This window comes from Xiphophorus hellerii, chromosome 6, assembly GCF_003331165.1.
Source record: "Xiphophorus hellerii strain 12219 chromosome 6, Xiphophorus_hellerii-4.1, whole genome shotgun sequence".
Classification (NCBI taxonomy): domain Eukaryota; kingdom Metazoa; phylum Chordata; class Actinopteri; order Cyprinodontiformes; family Poeciliidae; genus Xiphophorus; species Xiphophorus hellerii.
In genome coordinates this window covers 1,705,202-1,728,330 of record NC_045677.1, presented here as the reverse complement: position 1 = coordinate 1,728,330, position 23,129 = coordinate 1,705,202, and the positions used below count along the sequence as shown (strand labels likewise).

Genomic DNA, 23,129 nt, shown 5'->3' with positions numbered 1-23,129 from the left:
TTGTCTTAAATTGGATAAGCAGGTGAGCTCTGTCGTGAAATCGAGCTTTTTTTCATCTGTGCCTTCTTGCAAAGGTTAAATCTAGGTTCTGTCTTAAAGACTTTGAGAAACATATCCATGCCTTCATCATTACATGTTTAGACTATTGCAACTCATTATATAAAAATATGGACCAATCTTCTCTACAGCGTTGTAACATAACCACTATGTAAATTTTTTTCTGAATAATTATATTAAAAAGTAAATGTATCAAACTGTCTTGTAGAACAGTTGCAGTGATTTCATTGTTAAAAAGCATTCCAAATTTCCACTGTTTATAACTGATTTGGGTGAAACATCACGCGGTTTTCAGGTGTTTGTGAAATTGGTGATTGAAAAAGGGGCGGGTGTGTCGGCGCGCAGCGGCGCAACCGGAGAGGAAGATGCTCACTGTTAGATCTGTGCAGCGGGATTTTGTCTTTATCGATTGTTTAAAACTAGTAAAAATCAAAGAAAAGACATAAAACAGCGATCAAAGTTCGCCCTAGTGCCACAGATCGTATAATAGGAACTGGATCGGAGTTTGACCCAGGAAAGGCTGACCGGTGCAAGAGGACGCCGCCAGCGCGAGAAGACGCCACCGAGGGGAAAGAAAGACTCTCCTGGTGAGATCTGGACTTTACTTTTCTTTTTGGGGATTTTTGGTGGTACCACTCTTTTTTCTTATCATTTTTGGGGGGGTTTTGACGTTTGGGATTTTCATTTTGGATCAGGACTTTGGATTACAACGGGGAAATATTTCCAGGACTTTGATTTTTTCGAGGATATGGCACTCCTTTGTGGGCATAAATCTTTTTGAAAAAAGAACAGGCAAATTTTGGACATTTAATTATTTAGGTTTTTTGGCTGATACAAACTGAGTGATTTAAGTCTAACATAATTATTTTTTGAGGGATTCTGGGTTATTGATCTATTTATCAAGATAACTATCATCATTTCTTAGTATTGTAATTCTTTTTGAATAAATAATTGATGCTAAAAATCAACAAATTTCTTATTTAGTGGTTGGGTATTTATTTTTTTATTTTTTTATCAAATTAATGGTGTAACATATTTTACCTGATTTCCTGGTACCGATCCCCCTTGAGTGTATTGTGAGTTCTGCCTTAAGTCAAGCTGAATTTTACAGCGTCTCCAAATGATTCAAACTGCCGCAACTAGACTTTAAACTGGAACCTGGAAATGAGAGCACATAACACCAGTATTGGCTTCTCTGCACTGGCTGCCAGTTTCTTATCGGCTTGATATTAAAATTCTTTTATTGGTTTTTAAAGCTTTACATGGCCTAGCTCCAGCTTACCTTCAAGACCTTCTTCATAGCCATTCCGTCTCTAGGACATTTCGGTCAAATAATACATTTCTTTTACATATTCCTAGAACCAGACTGAAAAACAGTCTGGTTCTGCTTTTCAGTCTGCATTCGCTCTCACTGCTCCTAATCTGTGGAACAACGTACCTTTTAACATTAGATCTGCCCACAGTCTGGAACACTTTGAATCACTTCTTAAAACAAATTTTTATTCTTTAGCTTTTCTGACAATGTAATTTACTTGCCCTGTCTGTTTTAATTTATGTTTTATTCTTATGTGTTTCATCTGTGTTTTATGAATATTGTACAGCACTTTGGTGCAGTTAATATCTGTTTTTAAAGTGCTTTATAAATAAAATTGACACTGACTCACAAATACATAAGATAGTATAAATACCTGGAAGGCTGCCACCACATGTCCAAATATCCATGGCAACAGTCCCTGCTTACAGTAGCAAAAGTAGTTTTACTAATAATAATATTATATTGTCATAATACTATTAGTTTATATTGTGCTTGTGTGCATGAATGAAAATGAGAGATTTTATGTAAAGCGCTGTCTGATGTAATTTCATTACAGTAGTTTGAAATGTTTACGGATTGCATGGAGTCACTGCCTTGCAGCATTCACTCTTCGTGGAACTCTTCGTGGATACCACGTTCATTTTTAAACATGTCATCTTGTGTGTACACACATGAGGCCCCAGGACACGTCCGACTACACTGAAGCTTCAGCAGCTGAGACGGAGAGTCTCTGCATGGAACAACTGCTGTCTGGGTTCTCAATGTTGACAAAAACTCAGATCAAGGCTGGACTAAAGATTACAATGCTTTTGTATGGCTTATGTCTCATATTTTTTATTTAAATGTGTTATGATTTTTCATAAGCCTGGTTTTTTGGTGTCCCTCTGGCAACTTGGTGCCATACATGTATTGTGGGCAGAACAATGGCACTGGAACTATGTCTTCAGAGAACATTTATTTTCCAGCAAGGCAACGACCCGAAGAATCCATCTAGAGCTACACAAAGATGACAACAAGTTGTAGGTTCTGGAGTGGCCCAGTCAAAGCCCAGACTTTTTAATCCCATAGACAATTTGTGAAAGGACTTGAATGGGGCTGTTCACAGCTGATCTCCCCCAACTTGACAGGGCTGGAACAGTTTAACAGGAAGAATGGAGAAAAACTGCAGCTGCAAATGAGCAGCTGACTGAAAGGGATCCACTTTGACTTTCTGCTGGGACAGCAGCCAGAAAAAACATCCACTAAATACTGAGTTGAAAGGGGTAAGTATTTATACAATCACTGATGTTAAATATTTTTTACTTAAATGTCATTATTTAGTAGAAATCAGTTTTCACTTTAACAGTAAAATAATTTTTGTCAAAAAAATCCAAATTTTGTTGATCATGATTAATTTCTAAAAGTAATAAAAGGGGGTGAGTACTTTTTACAGACACCATAGAGCTCAGACTACATGGCCCTAAAATCCTCTAAGACTTTTGAAATAGCACAGTATGTGTTATACGTTAGCCATGAGACTCCATGAGACATTAGCTGTGTTTCCATTGCAAATGTGCACAAAACTTTGTCAATATTCCACTAGTGTACAAAAAAACACAATTGTTGTGTTTCCATTAAATAAGAAATGTAATTAAAAATCACATGTGAATAAGTTTGTTCACACAATGTGTCAATAAAAACCATGGTGCAACATCATCCTGCTACTACTTCCTATTTTCTTCATAGTTTGTGCCAGTGGAAACATCTGGTTGTTGATCATGTGATTCATATGATGCAAAAAAAGGTGTTTCCACTGCAGTTTTGTGAAATGGACCAATTTTGATATGGCTAAAACACACCTCGTCCTGGCCCCAAAACGTTTTAATCAAAAAACAAGAGTTTTTATTCAACATTACTGTATTTTCATTCAGTAAATTTAATTTTGAAATAGCTGCGCAATTATATGGTCAATGGAGACGTAGCTACAGTAACTGTGTTCAGGTTTTGTTACAACTCAAAATTGATTTAGTAATTTTTTCCCCCCAATTTTTTCTCTGCCGACAACTAAAAAAAGTCCATGTACCAAAGAAATGGTAATTGTACCACAATTTTACAATTATGGATTTTAACAATTGCAATATCAGTCACTCTTACGCATATCCAAAGTAGTACTGGTAGGATCCAGCAATCTTGAGCTCTAGGGAGCAGTACTTATCAGAGTCATCCTCCCTTCCTGTTGGGTAGTTCCAGGCTAAAACACGGAAGTTGTTTCGAATGAACTTCTGTCCATCAAGTGGGTAGTTGGTGTGAACTATGACTCTCCTTCCTTGAAGGCTTGGACCCAGGCGGAACTGGAGCTCAAAACCTGAGGAGACACAACAGCTTTCCATTTATTACGCAGCATTGTGGGAAGCTAAACCTAAGAAAGAACCAGCACAGAACTTTTGTAGATCTTGTCTTAGTCTTTATCTTTTTGTTTTAATCATGGCATGAAGTTTGGACAAAATGTATTATTATTTAAATCTGTGTGAAAAATTCCACAATCATACTTAGCACACACTTAGAACACACAACTTTTCCTGTCAAATTTTGCTTACCTTCTTGCATCAGAACTACAAGTGAAAAAACAAAAAACAATACACAAGTACTGCATTCCCTCCCTAAAATAGAAGCCCGTTTAATCTCACTCCTGGTATGAAGAGATACGGGAGAATCTCACAGCTCTGAAACAAGCACACACTGGATATCTGCAGCCATTTTGGCCCTTCATAGTTTAGTCTATATATAGTTGAGATTTACAGCCAGCTCACAAATCCCTACCAGTTTCAGATAGCTGTAAATGTCAAGAGGTACACTTTTCTGGTCAGTTAACTGCAGCCAGCATGCAGCACGTCTTTTTTCACCGAATAAAGACGTGCCTGAATATATTCCATAGATTCAGGGTACAACTGGGGTACAGCACACTGCCTCATGAAAGTGGTCTTTTTCCATCTTATAAACTTGGTTATATTTTATTATTTAGTGTTCCGTGTTCTGGCAGGGTTATTACTTGCGTTGCGCAGCGCTCTCACTTCCGCCTGAGTTGTTAATGAAAGCTAAGTGTCAGCAGCATAACGTCCAGTTTTCAAGTTCGGCCTGGGAGGATTTTATTGATTCATGATAATGTCCGGGACTTTGTCGTTTTTCGGGGGACCAATAAGCATCCTTAAAATGACTGGCGCAATGCATGGAGTACGTCAGCTTTTCTCCTCCCGGAGCTGCTACTTGGTAGCTGGTTCAGAGCGAAAGGCGAGGAAGAGCGCTGCAGGTGTATTTATGCAGGTGAGCAGATAGACTGAACATGGCGGGTGAGCGTTATTTGATTAACGTAAGTGTAGCTTTACGGACGAACCGGAAAATTTATTTCATATCATCCAGGTCCCAACAAATTGGTGGCGGAGCTCATTGTGACGTTACATACCTGGTAGATGTTTCTGTGTGTGACGAACAAAGGTGTCAAATCTCGTCGCCAAAATGAACACAAAAGCTATAAATGTCTGGGCAAGGTGAGAGTTCTATTAAATTGAATGAAGATGAATACATAAACGAAAAACTGGAGTATTGAAATTTTTTTTATACAAGTGTATTTGTGAGCCTGCCTCTTCATTATTAAATTGAATATAATTTCAGTTTTTTGCAAAACTTTTCTTAGAAAGTGAGCTATTATTGTTAAAGGTTAATTTTCTAAACTACAGAAAAGTATTGACCGAGTAATCGGATAAAAAAAAAAGATAAAATAAAACATTGGTAAGTCTAACATAAAAGCAGTAGTACTATCGCACATCATCATCAGTCCAATTTTTCACATTTGAGATTCCCTAACAATAAGTAAATTAAAATAAGTAAATTGGTTAAGTGACTGTGTAAAATTAATTTATCATTACATTTTAATAAAATACAAATTCTATTAATGCTGATAACTGCTTTTAACACTTCTTGGAAACTACAAATACGATACATACAAACTACCAAGAAATATTTTATTTATGAGAAAGGGAAAGCATGTTCACTTCAAATGCTCTACAGCTCACTCATCACAACATACCTGGATATTGAGCAGGTTTGGAGGGAGTTTGCACAAAACAGCACTATAGAGAAAAATTTAGATGCAATTATCTGCTTTATGTGTGATCGGTTCTGGATTCACAGTTCAACTAGGTGAATATTAACTAAACCGCATGAAAATGCGGCTAAGACGCCTATGCTAATATGATTATAAATTGACAGGTAAAAATGGTACATGACCGATTTTTTTTAATGATGTAGGTCAAGATGATGGATAATGAAAATGTCTAGCGCAACCTCTGGCACTGAGACAATTTCACAGAGTAAAAAAAAGATTAATAAGGACACTAAAAAATTATGCAATTGTTTTATGGTTCTGCAGATTACTTTATAACATGATTCAAACAATCTAAACTTAGTGAATCTGGTTGAATGCAAAACAGCACAACTAATACTAGATATTTACAATCACAGAATAAAAATAAAAAATTTTCTCACTGTCTGAAGTTAAACTAGAGCAATCTTTTCTTGTTTTATCTAGTTAGAATTAGTTATTAGCTAAATGTCAGAAAACTTGGCAATAACATTTTTTAGATTTTTTTTGCAACATTTTTTGAATTCAGAAGTTTACATACATTTAGTCAGTATCAACGGTAGCTGTCTTTATGACTTTTTGGGTTTCCTTCTACAAACATGTAGTGACTGATATTTTTGCACTGATCTTCTTTGCGAAACTGCTCAGGTTCCGTCAGATTAGATGGAGAGAGTTTGTGAACAGTTTTCAGATCCACATATTCTCAATAGGGTTAAGGTCTGGACTTTGACTGGGCCATTCCAACACATAAATATGTTTTATGGGATTTCACTTAAGCTCATATGTGAGTCAAGGCAGTTGAGCGAATACTTTTGGCAATATAGTGTATGTGTCACTGAGTGTCGATGTGTGGAGTTTTGCAAGAGCTTCTCTTTCTGTGTAAACACAAAAAGCAGGTGCAGATCAGTTTTAATGGCAGAGAATGTGGGTACAGAATAGGATACATAGGTCAGTCATAACATCCCACATAAAATACTGTTCAACAACATGCAACATGTAAAATCTCAGTAACACTTTATTTGACGAAAGTGTCACCAAAATCTCTACATAAAAATGTCCATAATTTTAAGATAAATATGAAGCAGGAGAATAATTACCTTGTTCAAGTCTGAACAAAGTTCTCTCTAAATTCTCCTTTTCGTTAAGCATGAGGACTCTGATTTGCTTGAGGTGCTGAGGCAGCATCATGGGAGTTCTCCTGAACTTGGAGGGAACCCTGGTCTCCTGTGAGGGAAGAAAAACAACAAGTTACTTTATTAATGTACTCACTGGACTCCAACATAGCATATCTCTGAATAAACCATACAGAGATGCTTCCTTTGACATCAGACATTTTCCACTGAAGTGGAGAAATTTACTGGCATCGGATTTAATGAAAGGGATTGCACCACACAAGTAGGCCTGTCACGATAACAAATTTTGCTGAGCGATTGTCTCAAAAATTATTGTAATAAACGATAATATTGTTTGAGGACATTTTTACACTGATTTAATGGAAATGACGTGATAATGCATGCGATTTCCTGCAAAAGATAGATACACTTTATTTTCAAAAGAACACTTAACACTGGGACTGATAAACAAAATAAACAAAACAACCAAAAACAAAATGGATTCTCAGTCTCCAATAACAAAAAATGTGCTTGAATAAAAACTAAACAACATAAAGCCAAAGTGGAAATAAATACTGCATTCAACCAAAAGAGTGCAGATTATGAAGTCTGTATACTATATTGCCCTTCAGTAATCATTAGATTTAAATAGAGAAGATGGGCACATCCTAACCCTAACCTGATGAAACAGTTCACACTACATGATTTTTTGCCCTGATTTTCCCCTTAGAACGTTGGCCGTTCTAAGATTGTCGCTTGCGATTTCATAACCAATCATCCTGTAGTGTGGGGTGTGTTACGGTAGATCATCGTTGCTGCTCCGATCTAAATCAGGGGTTTTCCCCAACTGCATTAACGCAGACCTTTTGAATGTGACAGGTAGCCAATAAGAAAGCGCGAATTCCCCTCCGTACTTTCTGGGGGGAAAGCATGGAGGGGAATCCCAAACAACTAACATGGCTCAACCCGAAGTCCAGCGGACATTGGAGATGATCAGGTTCGCCCCACGCCTCCATGGGGCCCTAAGCAAAATTTAGTTTTGGGGCCCTCTATTTCTGCTAACAATGTGGATTGCTGGAATCAACATTATTGCCCTTCAGTGTGCGAATGATTTAGTCATTCACACACCTGCTATGCACTTATTGCATCTCTGATGGTGCTGTTTGCATTGTACCTTATGCATGTATAATATAGGATACATTTATCAGCCAGTCGATTTCTGGGTTAATTTTGGTGGATCGTGATCGGCTGATACTTACATGTGAAGCCTATCTTATCCACTGATCTTATTTTCGTCAGCAAAGGCTTAAAAATCAGCCTATGTCCCCTTCTGCTCTGCAGTGAGAGGTTTGACTGATAGACCGGCCCACCAGGTCAGGTCTGCACATTTACAGCTAACAACATTCACCCCACTGTTGCCAACTCAGTGACTTTCTTGCTACATTTAGCAACATTTCAGACAAAAAAATCGTTATCAGCCAAAATCAAATTCGGTAGGTCAGGCTCTTTAAAGATCGGTAACCGGACAGAAAACTGCAATCGGTGCAGCCCTACACACATATTCATGACATTCTATGAGTAAATTAATTTCTCTTAAGCGTTACTCCAATAGCTAAAAATTTCATTTGCACCAGGTGAGTTTTTCTCCCCTGAGAATGTGGACCGGTACCGGGTTGATTCCGAGCCTTGAAATGATTTTAACAGAAGTTTCACATAACTTAGAAGTTGATGTAAAAATACTGTTTGTTTTAGCCACATAAATGATCAGCAGCAAACAACATAACACAATCTACAACTTAGAGCAGCTCATTGATATATTAATGAAGTAGCCATGTAGCCTGATGGAAAACATTTTGGTAGACAATATCAAACATTGAGAAGTTTTAATTATTGTTATCAAACGTTATCAAACACTCTGTTTTGAAACCAAAAATATACAGAGCCAAGCAGGAGAATCAACTCATTTCAAGTTAAAACTGAGCTTCACACAAAGACTCCAACATAAATGTTTGGCTGTTGAACTGAACCGTTTAAGGTCGCTATAAAGCGTCGCTATAAAGTTTTGCTAACTGTCTTCGACCGGAGCTTTGGAAGTTTGGATGCGCTCTGCTCATTGCACGGCAGCTAATAATAACAGCTAAGCTTGCGTGACTTACCGCGGCCACTAGGGGGCCCCCAAGAACAATTTCTTTTTTTCTTTTTGTCCATAAACTAATGATTTCTACGTACATTATCAAATATATTACTGTAAAAACAAATTACTTCATGATGAAATTTTGTGTTTTTGTTGTTATAATGACACAGAAATCATTACAAAAAAAAAGAAAAGAAAATCAGCTCTACTGAGGGGGTCCCTTGGTGGTCCTGGGGCCCTGAGCAGTTGCTTAGTTTACTTATGCCTTGGGCCGGCTCTGGAGATGATATATGGAAACAACATTAATGTTTATTCAACATTTCGTGCAAAGAATATAGAAATGACAAGGGGAGTAGTTGGAGCAAAATTGCTACCGCAGTTGATAAACCCGGTAACTTTTCAGCTGTTCTTCGTTAACATGACATAAATAGGTTATAATGATATTCATTCAGTCAGGACTGACACTGGTCACATGCATTGCAGGTAGATTGTAGTAAAGCGTTGATTAATGCCTGGTTTTAAAATTAGTTAACTGGACTTGTAGAAATTATTTTGTGCCCATTGTTGGACACCACAAGGCACAATCAAACCAGATCGAACCGTTATACCTAGGATTTCTGTCGGCATCCTAGGTATACCTAGGTATACCTAGGATACCTAGTTTTTGAAAATGGGCCGACAATCGGGTGACAGCTCTAAGATTGTATAGTATGCACTGGGCATTACACTAAGGAAATGAGGAATGGAGAGGTAAGTGGAGAGCACCGGAGTTGAGCCTTTCTTCATTCAGTGTCATCAACAGAAAGAGAAAAAGGCCAGAAGAAACGATAAAGTCGATAATTAAAATGAGGTTGATAGTTTTAATTTATCTTGCGATTAATTGATTTATTGTTTATCGCGAAAGGCGTGTCTAACTGTGTGAGAGGTGGGTTAAACCCAGGACAGGTTACCAATCTATAACAGGACAAACAAACATGCACGACACACACACACATCTAAGCTCATTCTCCTGTGGGATACTAACCAAACATGCATATTGTTGATATACAATGCAGGGAATAAACTGAATATATACCCACACAGACACCACACATGCACAGGGAGAAAATGCAAACTCCATGCAGAAAGACTCCAAGCTGACATCCCAAACCCAGGACCTTCCTTCTGCAGCCATGGAAACTCTCATTAAATGAATCAATTTGGATTCATTCATTAGCTGTAAACCTGAATCCTTCAAATAAACAGAAATAAACATTCTGCATCACTCTACATGATAAAATGAAATGAGCTTGACTTTCAGAAGTTAATTACTGAAATAATTTAACAATATGTCAACCTTCTGAAATTATTGTTATAACATTCTACCTGAAATGCACTTGTATATTTGTTTAAAAAAGTAATGTGAAAAGTTTTAATGTGACATCAGTATAACTTTTTGAAATTAACAATGTTGCCTGTTGATGTTACTGATCAACAGGCAACTAACATGTGATACAATGTATAGGACAAGATCTGCTCAGCTGCAACAACAAAGCTAGGGATATCACAGCAGGACAAATAGAGCAGCCTATACACTGAAGCAACATGTTACAAAACAATGAGGGTTGACTGAGCAACAGACAACTCTTGAAGACAGGAAGCCTCAGCAAATCAACATAAAACATCCCAGTTGCAAAATTAACTTACCAAAGAGACAGGCATTAGACAGATTACAATGAGGAGTCTCAAACTGAAGAAGAAACCTAAAAGCACATAGTCTACTGGTAAGATATTGGGCCACGTTTGAGCTTCTATGTTCAGCCAAGTATCGGACTGATTATCAGTACCGGTTCGTTGCTAGTTTTACATTACTTGAATTGATATTGGGAATAAGCTAATGATATAAATAATGAGCAGTGTGCAAGAAAATGATTCAGGAAGTTATAAAAGAAATCAAATAAAAACCAAGATGTTTTATTTTTATTTTACTTATTTATTATTACTCATTTTTTGTATTATTATTTTTTTCTCTTTTCATCAACTTATTCTATTGTGTTATTGTTTTTGTATACTTTGCTGCAGTATTAAACCAGTTTTTAAAAGTGCTATATAGATACATTTGGCCTTGACATTGATAATAATAATGAGCAATGTACAAGTAAACGCTTCAGGAAGTAAAAAAAAAACACAAAAAAAAACAATTAAAACTAAGAGAATTTGAACTCCTCAGAGGAAAATACCGGCCAGCTCCATCTTAGTATGTAAATGGGTTTCTGAAGGCAACTCAGCTTAACTATTAATACAGGTAAAATTTCAGTTTAACATCTCTCTGTCTACAGCCAATGAGATGTTATATGCTATGATCCATAATCTATAAAGATATCTAATTTTTCAGTGGTTTTTAAGTATAAATTTGGATTGTATCTTAAGATGTATCTGTACAAAAATGTAGTAATCCAGCTCTGTTTCAGTAATGTCACATTAAGCGCTTTTCCACTAGATTGCCTCTAACCGGTTCGGTCTTGGTCCACCCCGGCCAGATTAATTTTCCATTGAGCCATCTGGCGTGGCTCAGCCCGGTTGTTCTCAGATTTTTATACCTACTTCAGGGGTAGTACTAGCAGGACTCAGCCAGGTACAGCACTGAAACCATTTGATTGACAGCTGACCACATTCCTTGACTTGCTCATGATATACGTCACTGAAAACGCCAAACAACATTAGACTTTAGATGTGGACCACAGACATGCGGTCTGCTATCAGAGAGCTGATGAGGATGGAGGAGCAATAAGAGTTTAATCAGTGCAAGGAACACATGCGTAAAGTTTTGGAATGATTTAACATCGCTGCTAGCAGCTTGTTGCTCTGAACAACAAACGGCAATAAAGGAGAGAGAAACAGAACAGCTGTGGTCAGCTTAATGATGGAGCAGCAGTTTTGTGCCAATTTTATTTTTCCTTTGGATTAAAATAATAATGAAATTTATTATAGGTTCACACCTTTTGACTGCATTACCTAAGTCCAAAAGGTTGCATGTTTAAAAAAAAATTAAGTGCCAGAATGTAAATATGTATAGCAAAATAACCGAACTGCACACCACCTGGTTAGTACGCAAAGTGCCAGTGGAAAAATGCCTATTGATAATGTGATACACCATAAAGTGGGAGATTTTAATCATCACTTGTTTATATAGTCAAGAAAATCTGTTTAAGAGTATAGGCCACCACATAAATTATTAGTATTGCAATGCATTATATATGTTCTTTAAGACTGAAATTAACCAAAATACCAATCAAATCAAAAAGGAAAAAAAGAACCAAAATATAGACAGCGTTTCACCAGGAGGCCTAGAGTGAGGAGACCTGCCCCCTCGCTCCCCACCACATAAATTATTAGTTTTGCAATGCATTATATATGTGTTTTTTTAGACTGAAATTGACCAAAATACCATGTCAAATCAAAAAGGAAAAAAAAGGAACCAAAATGTAGACAGCGTTTCACCAGGAGGCCTAGAGTGAGGAGCCCCACCCTCTCGCTCCTCAGACAGAGTTTGGGGAAGAAGACGGCGGTCGTTCCTTCATTTACTGAAGCTATTCATGTTTACAGGATAGTAATGTGAAGCTGGTGAAAACTGTCCCCCCTAAAATGTAAAGTGACAAGTTAATTCGGTACTGATTTCGCAATCACATGCTTAGAAGTTAAAAAAAAAGAAGAGTGATTTCTGTTATAATTGCAGTTAGCGAGATTTTAGTTATAACAGTCGTATAACAGCCATTTTAGAGATGGCTACATGTATCTATATGCGCCGTTCCACTCCCCGACCCAACTTTATTAAGGTTACGGTGGTATCCTGATATGTGTTGTGTTATCTGTTAAAAGGAAGAGTGCTTGACATGTAGAAGTGCTAAGGTTACTCCCAGCTACATGTAATCAGTTTTCATCAGCGTTTCAAATATTTATTATAGATGTTACAACTTTTCCCTACTGTGTAATCGATACCACTGTACATTCAGTCATATAGTTCTTCAAAGCTTATGAGAGCTTTAAGTAGATTTGGTCATCTAAATATGTCCAATTTAAATTATATAACTAATAACATGATTAAGTCTTTCAGAATTATTACAATTCAAAGAAATTAGTAGCCTTAAAATTTCGCTGCACTTGAGAAATTTATGTTCTTTATATGTAAATCTGTGAGATTTAAATTTATTGTTGAGCTGTTTTGATTTGGCCCTTTGATGCTGTCACAGTTGGTGGGAGCTGATGCTGTTTACTGAAGTGGATGGTATATGGTTGTTTTAAAACAACGGAAGGACACTTGGACATGACTGCACAAAGGAATGTTCATTGTATAATTTAATGATTTCATGATTTCGAGAATTTGTAATAAAAAGACAGAGTTTGGGGAAGAAGACGGCGGTCGTTCCTTCATTCACTGAAGCTATTTATGTTTACAGGCTTTCCACTCAGAAGAAAGGAGAAGCGGAGACATCAATAAACATAATTTGTTACAATTGTTTCAACCCAGCTGAGACGTGTAACAATAACGACCCATTTCCCCAGAGAAGAGTGAGCACATGTCAGCGGAATGCGAAATGACCCTGGGAGTTACTGCAGAGGCCAGGTCCAGGTCCAGACTTTCGGCTCAATATATATCCAGCATGTGAACAAACACTGTTTACTGACATTGAGATAAGAAGAGTTCAGTTAAATGGTGATTGAGACATACAGCTTGTGCAAAGTTTTCTATGACAATATGAGGAAGTAGGTCTTACACTTTACATAACCACCACACAACCTTTGAAAAACACTACATAAAGCTCCAAACTGATTTGACATGTTCCAGTCAAATCCATGTTACTAGGTCAAAGGTCCTGACTGTGACGTTCAAATTGTCTGCCTGCACCAGACAATATGAACTTATATTGCCTGCGAGTTTAATCACTTATATTGTCTGTTAGTGTGGTGAACACTCTGCTAGATTGTCTGGTGCAGACAGACAATATGAACTTCAATGTATCTAACTGATCGTTAGACATCTAGCATGACTTCAGTAGACTGTTAAAACAGTAAAAAGGAAAACTCCATTTCACTCACCTCCAACCCAAACTACTAAGTTGAAACTAAGGAGGGCCTGGTCAAGATATACCTTTTTAAAACAATTCCCACTTATGCCCTATTTACACAGGATTAGATTTACCTAGGGGAGTAGGGACCACATACTATTCAGAGTTTCCCCCAGTGTAGTGTGGGCCTGGCGGCTGCCATGCTTTATAGAATTTATCAAGGTAGGAGTCCATTTTAAATCCACAGCGTTTGCTCTGCTCGCACAGCTCAGTGTGAACTGCAAATGTTCACATTGTAGTTTATTCTACATGAGATCCCCAGATATTGCTTATTCCATGCGAACAGGGCAGTATGTTCTTACAATTTTTTTATGCTAGATTAACTGCTAAAGTTATACAGCATTGCCAAAGTTGCACCCATTTTTGCTACTACCTCTCAGCTGACTGAAGGAAAGCTACTACACCTTTTCTCTAGCTTTCAAGAAGGTAAAATCTGACTGTTCAGAAATATTTTCTGCTGTAAAAAACACAGACACTCATGCTGAGGAATCTAAAGAAGTAGCACTCGTTACTTTTATAAGACTAACTCTGTTTTAAAACTGTAGATGGTGAGCAACACGTTTGTTAACCAGCCAACTGCAGATTGTAGTAAACCAGATGTTATATAGTAGTGATGCACAATACAACAGCATCAACATCTGTATAAAAAATGATAAACGATGTTTATTATTTTTTTTAACAGATTGGTCCATTAAAAAAAACTAAACAGATACTAACAATTGATGTTTATTTCTATCTTGTTTCCTTTAGTGTTTGTGTTTCAGGAGAAGGGACTGGAGATTTGGCATTTGCCAAGTTATGTGACAGAGATAATGATGCAACACAGGATTATGGAGTGTTTAACTGAAAGAGACATGCAGTGTGGTTGCGTTTAGACAGCATCAAAAGTTTAGGGAAAATATTTTTATAATGCTTGGAAATATAATTTATCATTCATAACAGCAGCATTAATATTTTAATATCAATATTGGCCCAAATTTTCATATTGGTGCTATAATTTTGTTATACCTCCACAATTCCTCTAGGAAGGAAAAAGGTGTATTGTTCTGCACAATAAGCACTTAAACTGAGTACTTAAAAATTTGCCCATTATTATTTACTTATAACACTATTATAACTCTATTAATGGTATTTTAGAAGCAGTAGCAGCAATTGTTGCTTTTCCACAATTGAACAGTGTGTAACATGTTTGGAGTTCATAGAGTGACTACAAAGGAATATGGGTACTTTGAATTGGTGTAATCATAGTGTGTCAGCCTAATTAAACATTACTCCAGCAATATGCTCTGCTGTTTGATGCTTCATTTTTAAACCAGGTCTGAACTCCAGTCCCTGAGATCAGTGGCATTCCTACTCTAACCCACGACTTCAGCAGGATCTGGTGAGAGAGGTCTGGGAAATTTTCTGCCATAATTTGAGAGCACATATTTTCAGTCCGAAAGCAGGATTTCATGTCTTTTGTTCTCAAAACTTAATACTTGTGCTTACATTTTTATTTTCAAAGCAGTGCTTCATGTATTTCTTCTCAAAACTTCTCCTCGCGCTCTGCTCAGATTCTCTGGTCGCTTACAAAACATTTTCTGCTTGCTTCTGGAACAAAAATGCACCATCACCTGGCAACCTCTCGGCCAACAGAATGAAATGTACTTGGTGCATTTGTTTCATTCTAGCAGGTTTGCCTGTGTGGCTCCTATTATTTATTGTAGCAACCTGCGCCACCCGCTGGATGTAGGGAGAAACAACGACCTCAGCTTTTTGCTCCGTGGTACACTGAACATCTATATTTAGACATACATCTAAATATAGATCTATATTTAGATCAGTGATGTGTGGTCAGGGGAGGCAGGTGAGGTAGAGCCTCATCTGTCATCATGGCAAAATACACTGCCTGGCCAAAAAAAAAGTCGCCACCAAAAAATGGTCACATTCTCTAATATTTTGTTGGACCGCCTTTAGCTTTGATTACAGCCCGCATTCGCTGTGGCATTGTTTCAATAAGCTTCTGCAGTGTCACAAGATTTATTTCCATCCAGTGTTGCATTAATCTTTCACCAAGATCTTGTATTGATGATGGGAGAGTCTGACCACTGCGCAAAGCCTTCTCCAGCACATCCCAAAGATTCTCAATGGGGTTAAGGTCTGGACTCTGTGGTGGCCAATCCATGTGTGAAAAAGATGTCTCATGCTCCCTGAACCACTCTTTCACAATGTGAGCCCGATGAATCCTGGCATTGTCATCTTGGAATATGCCCGTTCCATTTGGGAAGACAAAATCCATTGATGGAATAACCTGGTCATTCAGTATATTCAGGTAGTCAGCTGACCTCATTCTTTGGGCACACAATGTTGCTGAACCTAGACCTGACCAACTGCAGCAACCCCAGATCATAGCACTGCCCCCACAGGCTTGTACAGTAGGCACTAGGCATGATGGGTGCATCACTTCACCTGCCTCTCTTCTTACCCTGATGCGCCCATCACTCTGGAACAGGGTAAATCTGGACTCATCAGACCACATGACCCTCTTCCATTCCTCCAGAGTCCAATCTTTATGCTCCCTAGCAAACTGAAGCCTTTTTTTCTGGTTAGCCTTACTGATTAGAAGTTTTCTTACGGTTACACAGCTGTTCAATCCCAACCCCTTGAGTTCCCTTCGCATTGTGCATGTGGAAATGCTTTTGCGTTCACAATTAAACATACTCCTGAGTTCTGCTGTTGTTTTTCTTCGATTTGATTTGACCAAACGTTTAAGTAATCGCCGATCACGATCATTCAGGATTTTTTTCCGACCACATTTCTTCCTGGAAGACGATGGTTCCCCACCATCCTTCCAGTTTTTAATGATGCGTTGGACAGTTCTTAACCCAGTTCTAGTAGTTTCTGCAATCTCCTTAGATGTTTTCTCTGCTTGATGCATGCCAATGATTTGACTCTTCTTAAACAGACTAACGTCTTTTCCACGACCACAGGATATGTCTTTTGCCATGGTTGTTTAAGAAATGAGGAGTTACTCATTTCATCAGCTGGGGTTAAATAACTTGTTGCCAGCTGAAAGATAATCGCCTATGCAGTACTTATCCAATAGGAGGCTTGTACCTATTTGCTTAGTTAAATCCAGGTGGCGACTTTTTTTTTGGCCAGGCAGTGTAATATATAATGATAAAAATAATTTACATTGCTATATTCACTCTGTGGTTTGTACTATGAAGTGTTTATTTTTCATTAGCTTAACCAATTTTGATTATTTTTCTCCAAAATTGCTTAATTTTCGCAATTTCCCATTCAAATGCTCGGAAGCGCAGGCGAGACAGCAGCGAGCTGAGCCTCTCCTTGGATTGATCAACCTCTCGCTAACTGCGCTGGCTGCCATTTGATGGGAGAATGTTCCTCCTGTCTTTACGACGCCAATAAAATGGTTTAAAAACATTTAATATATGAACAAATTTTCCATCATTTAGGGTTCTTTGTCACCAACTGTGTGTGTAACTTGTTTTGTGTGCTGAGAAGCAATCATAAACGGGAGAGGTAAGGCAGGCAGGTTTCTTGCCTCATGGCAGGGGGCGCCTCGTTATCACAGACATTGGTTTTGTGACTCCACAACTGCAGAGTAAGTGACAGCAAGCTAGCCATACAGTAAAATAAATAAAGCAGTACAGCGATATATTTATTGTTCTCTCCTCTTCTCCGATGTCAACATGGATGACTACATTTCCACACTTAAACAGTTTTCTAAAGTGGATTTTCAATTGAAGCAGGAAATAACTAAAGGAAGACCAACACCAGAGCTGAAAGGTTTTCTTTGAGACAGATTGATGATACTCAAACTGAGTCGTATACAAGAAAAGACATGTCGAGGATAGACTTGGCTTTGGATGAAAGGATATTATCAATAAGCAAAGGCAATAACATTCTTTTGTTTAGTTTTTTATGAAGTGTGCATGTTGTGAGCTGCAGTTTATATGTGTAAAGAATTCAATAAAGAAACAATCCACAATCTACTGTTAGATTAGCTAATAGCAGTGGTAGCTAATCTACCACAGGAATCACTTATTAATAAAACATTAAGCCTAAAAACATATCGAAGCAACAGGCTGAATGTTCTGTTCTTTATGCAAAATATTTTTTGGTGTTAAATCCTAAAACATAAAGTGGCATTGTTGTCAGTTGCTATGGCAACAAGTCTGTATCTTGGCTGACACAAAGAGCAAAAAAGAAGTCGTTTCAAGTTGTACTTCGGTTTTTCCCTTTGCTGTGGAGAATAGCACGGAATTAATAATACCTATATTTCCAAGTTCCATTGAGTTAACGTGGCTGTGGATGACAGTCTTTGTGCCTTCCAGCATTGTACGCAAGCGCAAAATTTTTGTATGTAAATAATGACATGCAAGTTGTGTATATTTATAATTCTATATTTATAAATCTACAGTACAGACCAAAAGTTTGGACACACCTTTTAATTCAATGAGTTTCCTTTATTTTCATGACTATTGACATTGTAGATTCACACTGAAGGCATCAAAACTATGAATAACACATGTGGAAATATGCACTAAACAAAAAAGTGTAAAACAACTTTTTTGTTTAGTTGTTTTACAACTAGGCCTGTCGCGATAAACGATAAATCGATTAATCGTACGATAAATTAAAACTATCGATGTCATTTCAATTATCGGCATTATCGTCTCTTCCGGCCTTTTTCTCTTTCTGTTAATGACACTGAAAAAAAAAAGGCTTAACTCCGGTGCTCTCCACTGACTCCTCCCTTCCTCATTTCCTCAGTGTAAAGCCCAGCACACTCCACGATCTTAGAGCTGCCGGCCGATTGTCGGTCCATTTTCAAAACCTGACAGACCACACATTAGCCGACAGAAATCCTAGGTATAACGGTTCCATCGGGTTCGTTCCTGCCGTGTGGTGTCCAACAATGGGCACAAAATAATGGCTACAAGTCCAGTTAACTAATTTTAAAACCAGGCATTAATCAATGCTTTACTACAATCTACCTGCAATGCATGTGGCTAGTGTCAGCGTAAAGTCCTGACTGAATGAAAATCATTATAACCTATTTACGTCACGTTAACGAAGAACAGCTGAAAAGTTACCGGGTTTACCAACTGCGGTAGCAATTTCGCTCCAACTCCTCCTCTTGTCATTTCTATATTCTTTGCATGTTGAATAAACATTAATGTTGTTTCCACATATCATCTCCAATGTCCGCTGGACTTCGGGTTGCGCCGTTTCAGCTGTTTGGGATTCCCCGACGTAATTTCCCCTCAGAAAACACGGAGGAGAATCCAAGCTTTCTGATTGGCTGCCTGTCACATTCAACAGGCTGCGTTAAGATCCCAGTCGGGGAAATCCCCTGATTTAGATCGGAGCGGCCACAACGATCTACCATAACACACCACACAATCTTAGAAAGACCAACGTTTTAAGATTGTTGTATGGGGAAAAATAGGAGCAAAAAATCATGTAGTGTGAACTATTGCATCAGGTAGTCGATGTGCCCATCTTCTCTATTTAAATCTAATTATTACTGAAGGGCAACATAATATACAGACTTCATAATCTGCACTCTTTTGGTTGAATGCAGTATCTATTTCCACTTTTACTTTATGTTGTTTAGTTTTTTTTTTCAAGTGCGTTTTTTGTTAATGGAGACTGAGAATCCATTTTATTTTTGTTTTTGGTTGTTTTGTTTATTTTGTTTATCAGTTCCAGTGTTTAGTGTTCTTTTGAAAATAAAGTGTATCTATCTTTGGCAAGAAATCGCATGGATTATTATGTCATTTCCATTAAATCAGTGTAAAAAGGTCTTCAAACAATATTATCGTTTATCGCAATAATTTTTGAGACAATTAATCGCTCAGCAAAATTTGCTATCGTGACAGGCCTATTTACAACTAAACAAAAGTATGTGTGGTAAGAATGGGCAGATAGACGATAAAGAGCTGATATAAACTAAAAAGCTGATATCATGTTATCAGAGGGGAGCAAGCCTTGCCTATAAAAATACCCCTTATATTCTAGTTTCTTCAAAGTAGCAACCTTTTGCTGTGATTACTGCTTTGCACACACTCTGCATTTTCTTGATGAGCTTCAAGAGGTAGTCACCTGAAATGGTTTTCACTTCATAGGTGTGCCCTGTCAGGTTAATAAGTGGGATTTCTTGCCTTATAAATAGTCATGAAAATAAAGAAAACCCATTGAATTAGAAAGGTGTGTCCAAACTTTTGGTCTGTACTGTATATAAGTTTTGAGTACAAGCATTACAAGTTTTGAGAAGAAAGACATGAAGCCCTGCTTTCAAAATAAAAATATAAGCACAAGTATTAAAATTTTTGATAACAAAGGACATGAAATCCTGCTTTCAGACTGAAAATGCGTGCTCTTGGATTATGGCAGAAAAATAATCCTCAAGCGAGCAAGTGAAGATTTGCTCCAAGCACAGACTATTTCTGAGCATGAGGAGAAGTTTTGAGTATGAGAATTACAAGTTTTGAAAAGAAAGACATGAAGTCCTGCTTTCAAAATAAAAATGTAAGCACAAGTATTAAAAGTTTTGAGAACAAAAAACATAAAATCCTGCTTTCAGACTGAAAATATGTGCTCTCGAATTTTGGCAGAAAAATTTCCCACAGTCTGGGTACAGTTGTGTAACGATCAAGGCAGGTTAATGCATCCTGAGTCACTGAACCCAGCTGGAGCCTCCACTTAACCCCCCACTCGGAGCCTGCTGTGATCAGGAGAAGGTCAAGAACTCTGGTGTTATCTATTTATAAAGCTCTCATCACTATTCAGGTCTTTAAGCACATACCAGGTTCATACCGATATAAAGTGACCAGCATACCAGTGTTACTGCAATCCTGTAAATAATGTCAACATTTAAAACATTATACGTATTAAACGTATAATGTTTAAAACGTTAAAAACGTTCAGAGTTCTACCATCTCTTCACTACAAGCTGGGTGTATTTCTAACAATATTTAACCCTCAAATAGCTAAAATCACATTATTTACAGGCCTGTGCAGTCAGGTCACAGGCCTGTAAATTATTCTGCCCATCACAATTTGTGATCAGTGTGATTTTAGTTACCAGAAAACTACCAGAGCTCTTAGAATAATTTCTTAATCGTTTATCGATTTATTAAACGGCCGCAGTTGGCTTACATATTTTATCGACAGCACATAAGCATTCAATGCGATTGTCGGTCAAACTGTGTTCAGCCTCAAATACAAAATAATACATTATATTTTCTCCAATAATGCAATTGTAATTAAGGAGCCCTGAAGCTTACAATCCCAGCTGTATCAATATTTATGCAGTTTAAGTAAATATTCTTCAAAAACGCTGATCTTCAAGACGTACTTGCACGCTATCGCCCCCTGCTGTCAGAGAAAATTATGGGTCACAGATTTTCCTGTAACACCTGTTTCAACATGAATGCCCCTTTATGGCTGCACTCCGGACTCCATGTAAATGTAGTCAGAAACATTTTAAAACATACTTTCAATTCTTCAATTAATTTGATCCGTCTACCGAATGATTCGAAACAAGTGGGCTCAACTGCACCTTACTTATTTAAAAGAAGCTCAATTAACGCGAGGTTAGTTTGTGTTTTGTTGTCGTTAGTCATGCATCATCAGCAGTGGGTGGTGCTGTTCGTTTAGAATTTCACCAAAAGGTACAGAAAGATGAAGCTAAATTCTGTGCTGGCGTTTGACAGGTAGCACTGGGCATTTCCGCAAACTAGCAACATAACACTAATATGTAACTTTGTAGGGCGAAAATGGTAATAGTTTTGATATGCTGAATCGAAGTACCAACCTCAACCTGTCTGCCCTTATAAGGTGTTACCGAGCTCTACGTTGAAAGAGTCATGTTACAGTCAAGGTTGCAAGAGGAAGTTCAACCTATGTCCGGTGGCTAATGTAGCTGCTGATACCACTGCCGAGCTAGCAGCTATTAGCATGGGTAGTCACTCCTAACAGTGAGCTATAACAGGTGAATCCTGCAACGCAGTGCAAAAGCTTGTTCTAATGTCCATCTGTGTATACCTGTCAGATGTGTCGTTGGTTCGTCACAGCCACAGGAGAACAGTCTGCAGAGTGACCGTTCCAACCTTGGATGAACAGCTGCTGTATTGAGGGGGAGGGGACAAGATCGGTGGGTTGCACCATTACCGTAGTACCCTGTGCAACACGCACGGAAGCAGACAGTCGGTGTGTGTGTGTGCGTGCGTGCGTGTGTGTGTGTGTGTGAGTACGTGTGTGGGCGTGAGCGTGTGTAAAATTACTTTTCCTACAGGTTTTAACTCAGAAAATCCATTCATTTCCCTTTTTCACGAAAGGAATTCTAACTGAAGGACAGGGGAAAACTCCGGTTTGTTAACGTGGAGTCAGGGCCGGCCCAAGGAATAAGCAAACTAAGCAGCCGCTTAGGGCCCCAAGGCCACTAAGGGGAGATTTAAAAAAAAAAAAAATTTTTAGTAATAATTTCTATGTCATTATAATATGAAAAACACACAATTTCATTATGAAGTGATTTGTCTTCACAATAATATATATTTGATAATGTATGTAGAAATTATAATTTTATTGGTAAGAAGAAAAAAAATTGCTCTTGGGGCCCCTGGTGGCTGCGGTAGGTACCACACGCTTCGCCTGTAACATGAGCTGCTGTGCAATGAGCAGAGCACATCCAAAGGTCCAAAGCTCCGGTCAGAAGTTAAGTAAGCAAAACATTGTCTCAAAAAATGACTTCTTCTTCAGGGAGGAAGAAAAGAAAGAGGAAGAATAGAAAAAAACTAAGATAAAGGTTTGTTTGAATATGTATTGGTAATGTAATGTAAACAATTTGTAAAGCTGCTAATAGAAAATTAGCTTGATAGCGGCCTTGAACGGACCAGTCAACAGCCAAACATTTATGCTGTGGTCATTGTGTGAAGCTGCGTTTAAACTTTAAATGAGTTGATTCTAATGGTTGGCTCTGTCTATTTCTGAGGTATTTTTGGCTTCAAAAAGCAGTGTTTGATAAATTTTGATAACAATAATTAAAACTTCTCAGTGTTTGACATTGTCTAGCAAAATGTTTTTATGTCAGGCTACATAGCTGCTACATCGATGAGCTACTCTATGCTGTAGTTGGGGATATGTTGTTTGCTGCTGAGCATAATTATTTTGTGGCTAAAACAAACATTATTTTACGTCAACTAATAAGTTATGTGAAACTTCTGTTAAAGTCATTTGAAGGCTCAGAATCAGTCCAGTACCGGTACTAGTCCACATT

General features: G+C 37.8%; 1 protein-coding gene across 3 annotated transcripts in view; it reads right to left on the bottom strand.

Moving 5' to 3' along the window:
• agla (amylo-alpha-1, 6-glucosidase, 4-alpha-glucanotransferase a) overlaps nt 1-23,129 on the bottom strand; it is a 121,362-nt gene that overhangs the window by 96,078 nt on the left and 2,155 nt on the right. The window contains exons 1-4 of one of the 3 annotated variants that reach the window (XM_032565094.1): nt 21,899-21,996; nt 10,422-10,477; nt 6,587-6,713; nt 3,506-3,716 (exon numbers count right to left, since the gene is read on the bottom strand). In XM_032565094.1, coding sequence (XP_032420985.1) covers nt 3,506-3,716; nt 6,587-6,713; nt 10,422-10,436 — 353 coding nt within the window. In that variant the 5' untranslated portion in view covers nt 10,437-10,477; nt 21,899-21,996. Of the gene's footprint in view, nt 1-3,505; nt 3,717-6,586; nt 6,714-10,421; nt 10,478-21,898; nt 22,011-23,129 lie in introns of those variants that run through there. The other 2 variants (XM_032565092.1, XM_032565093.1) reach the window with 2 other exon arrangements.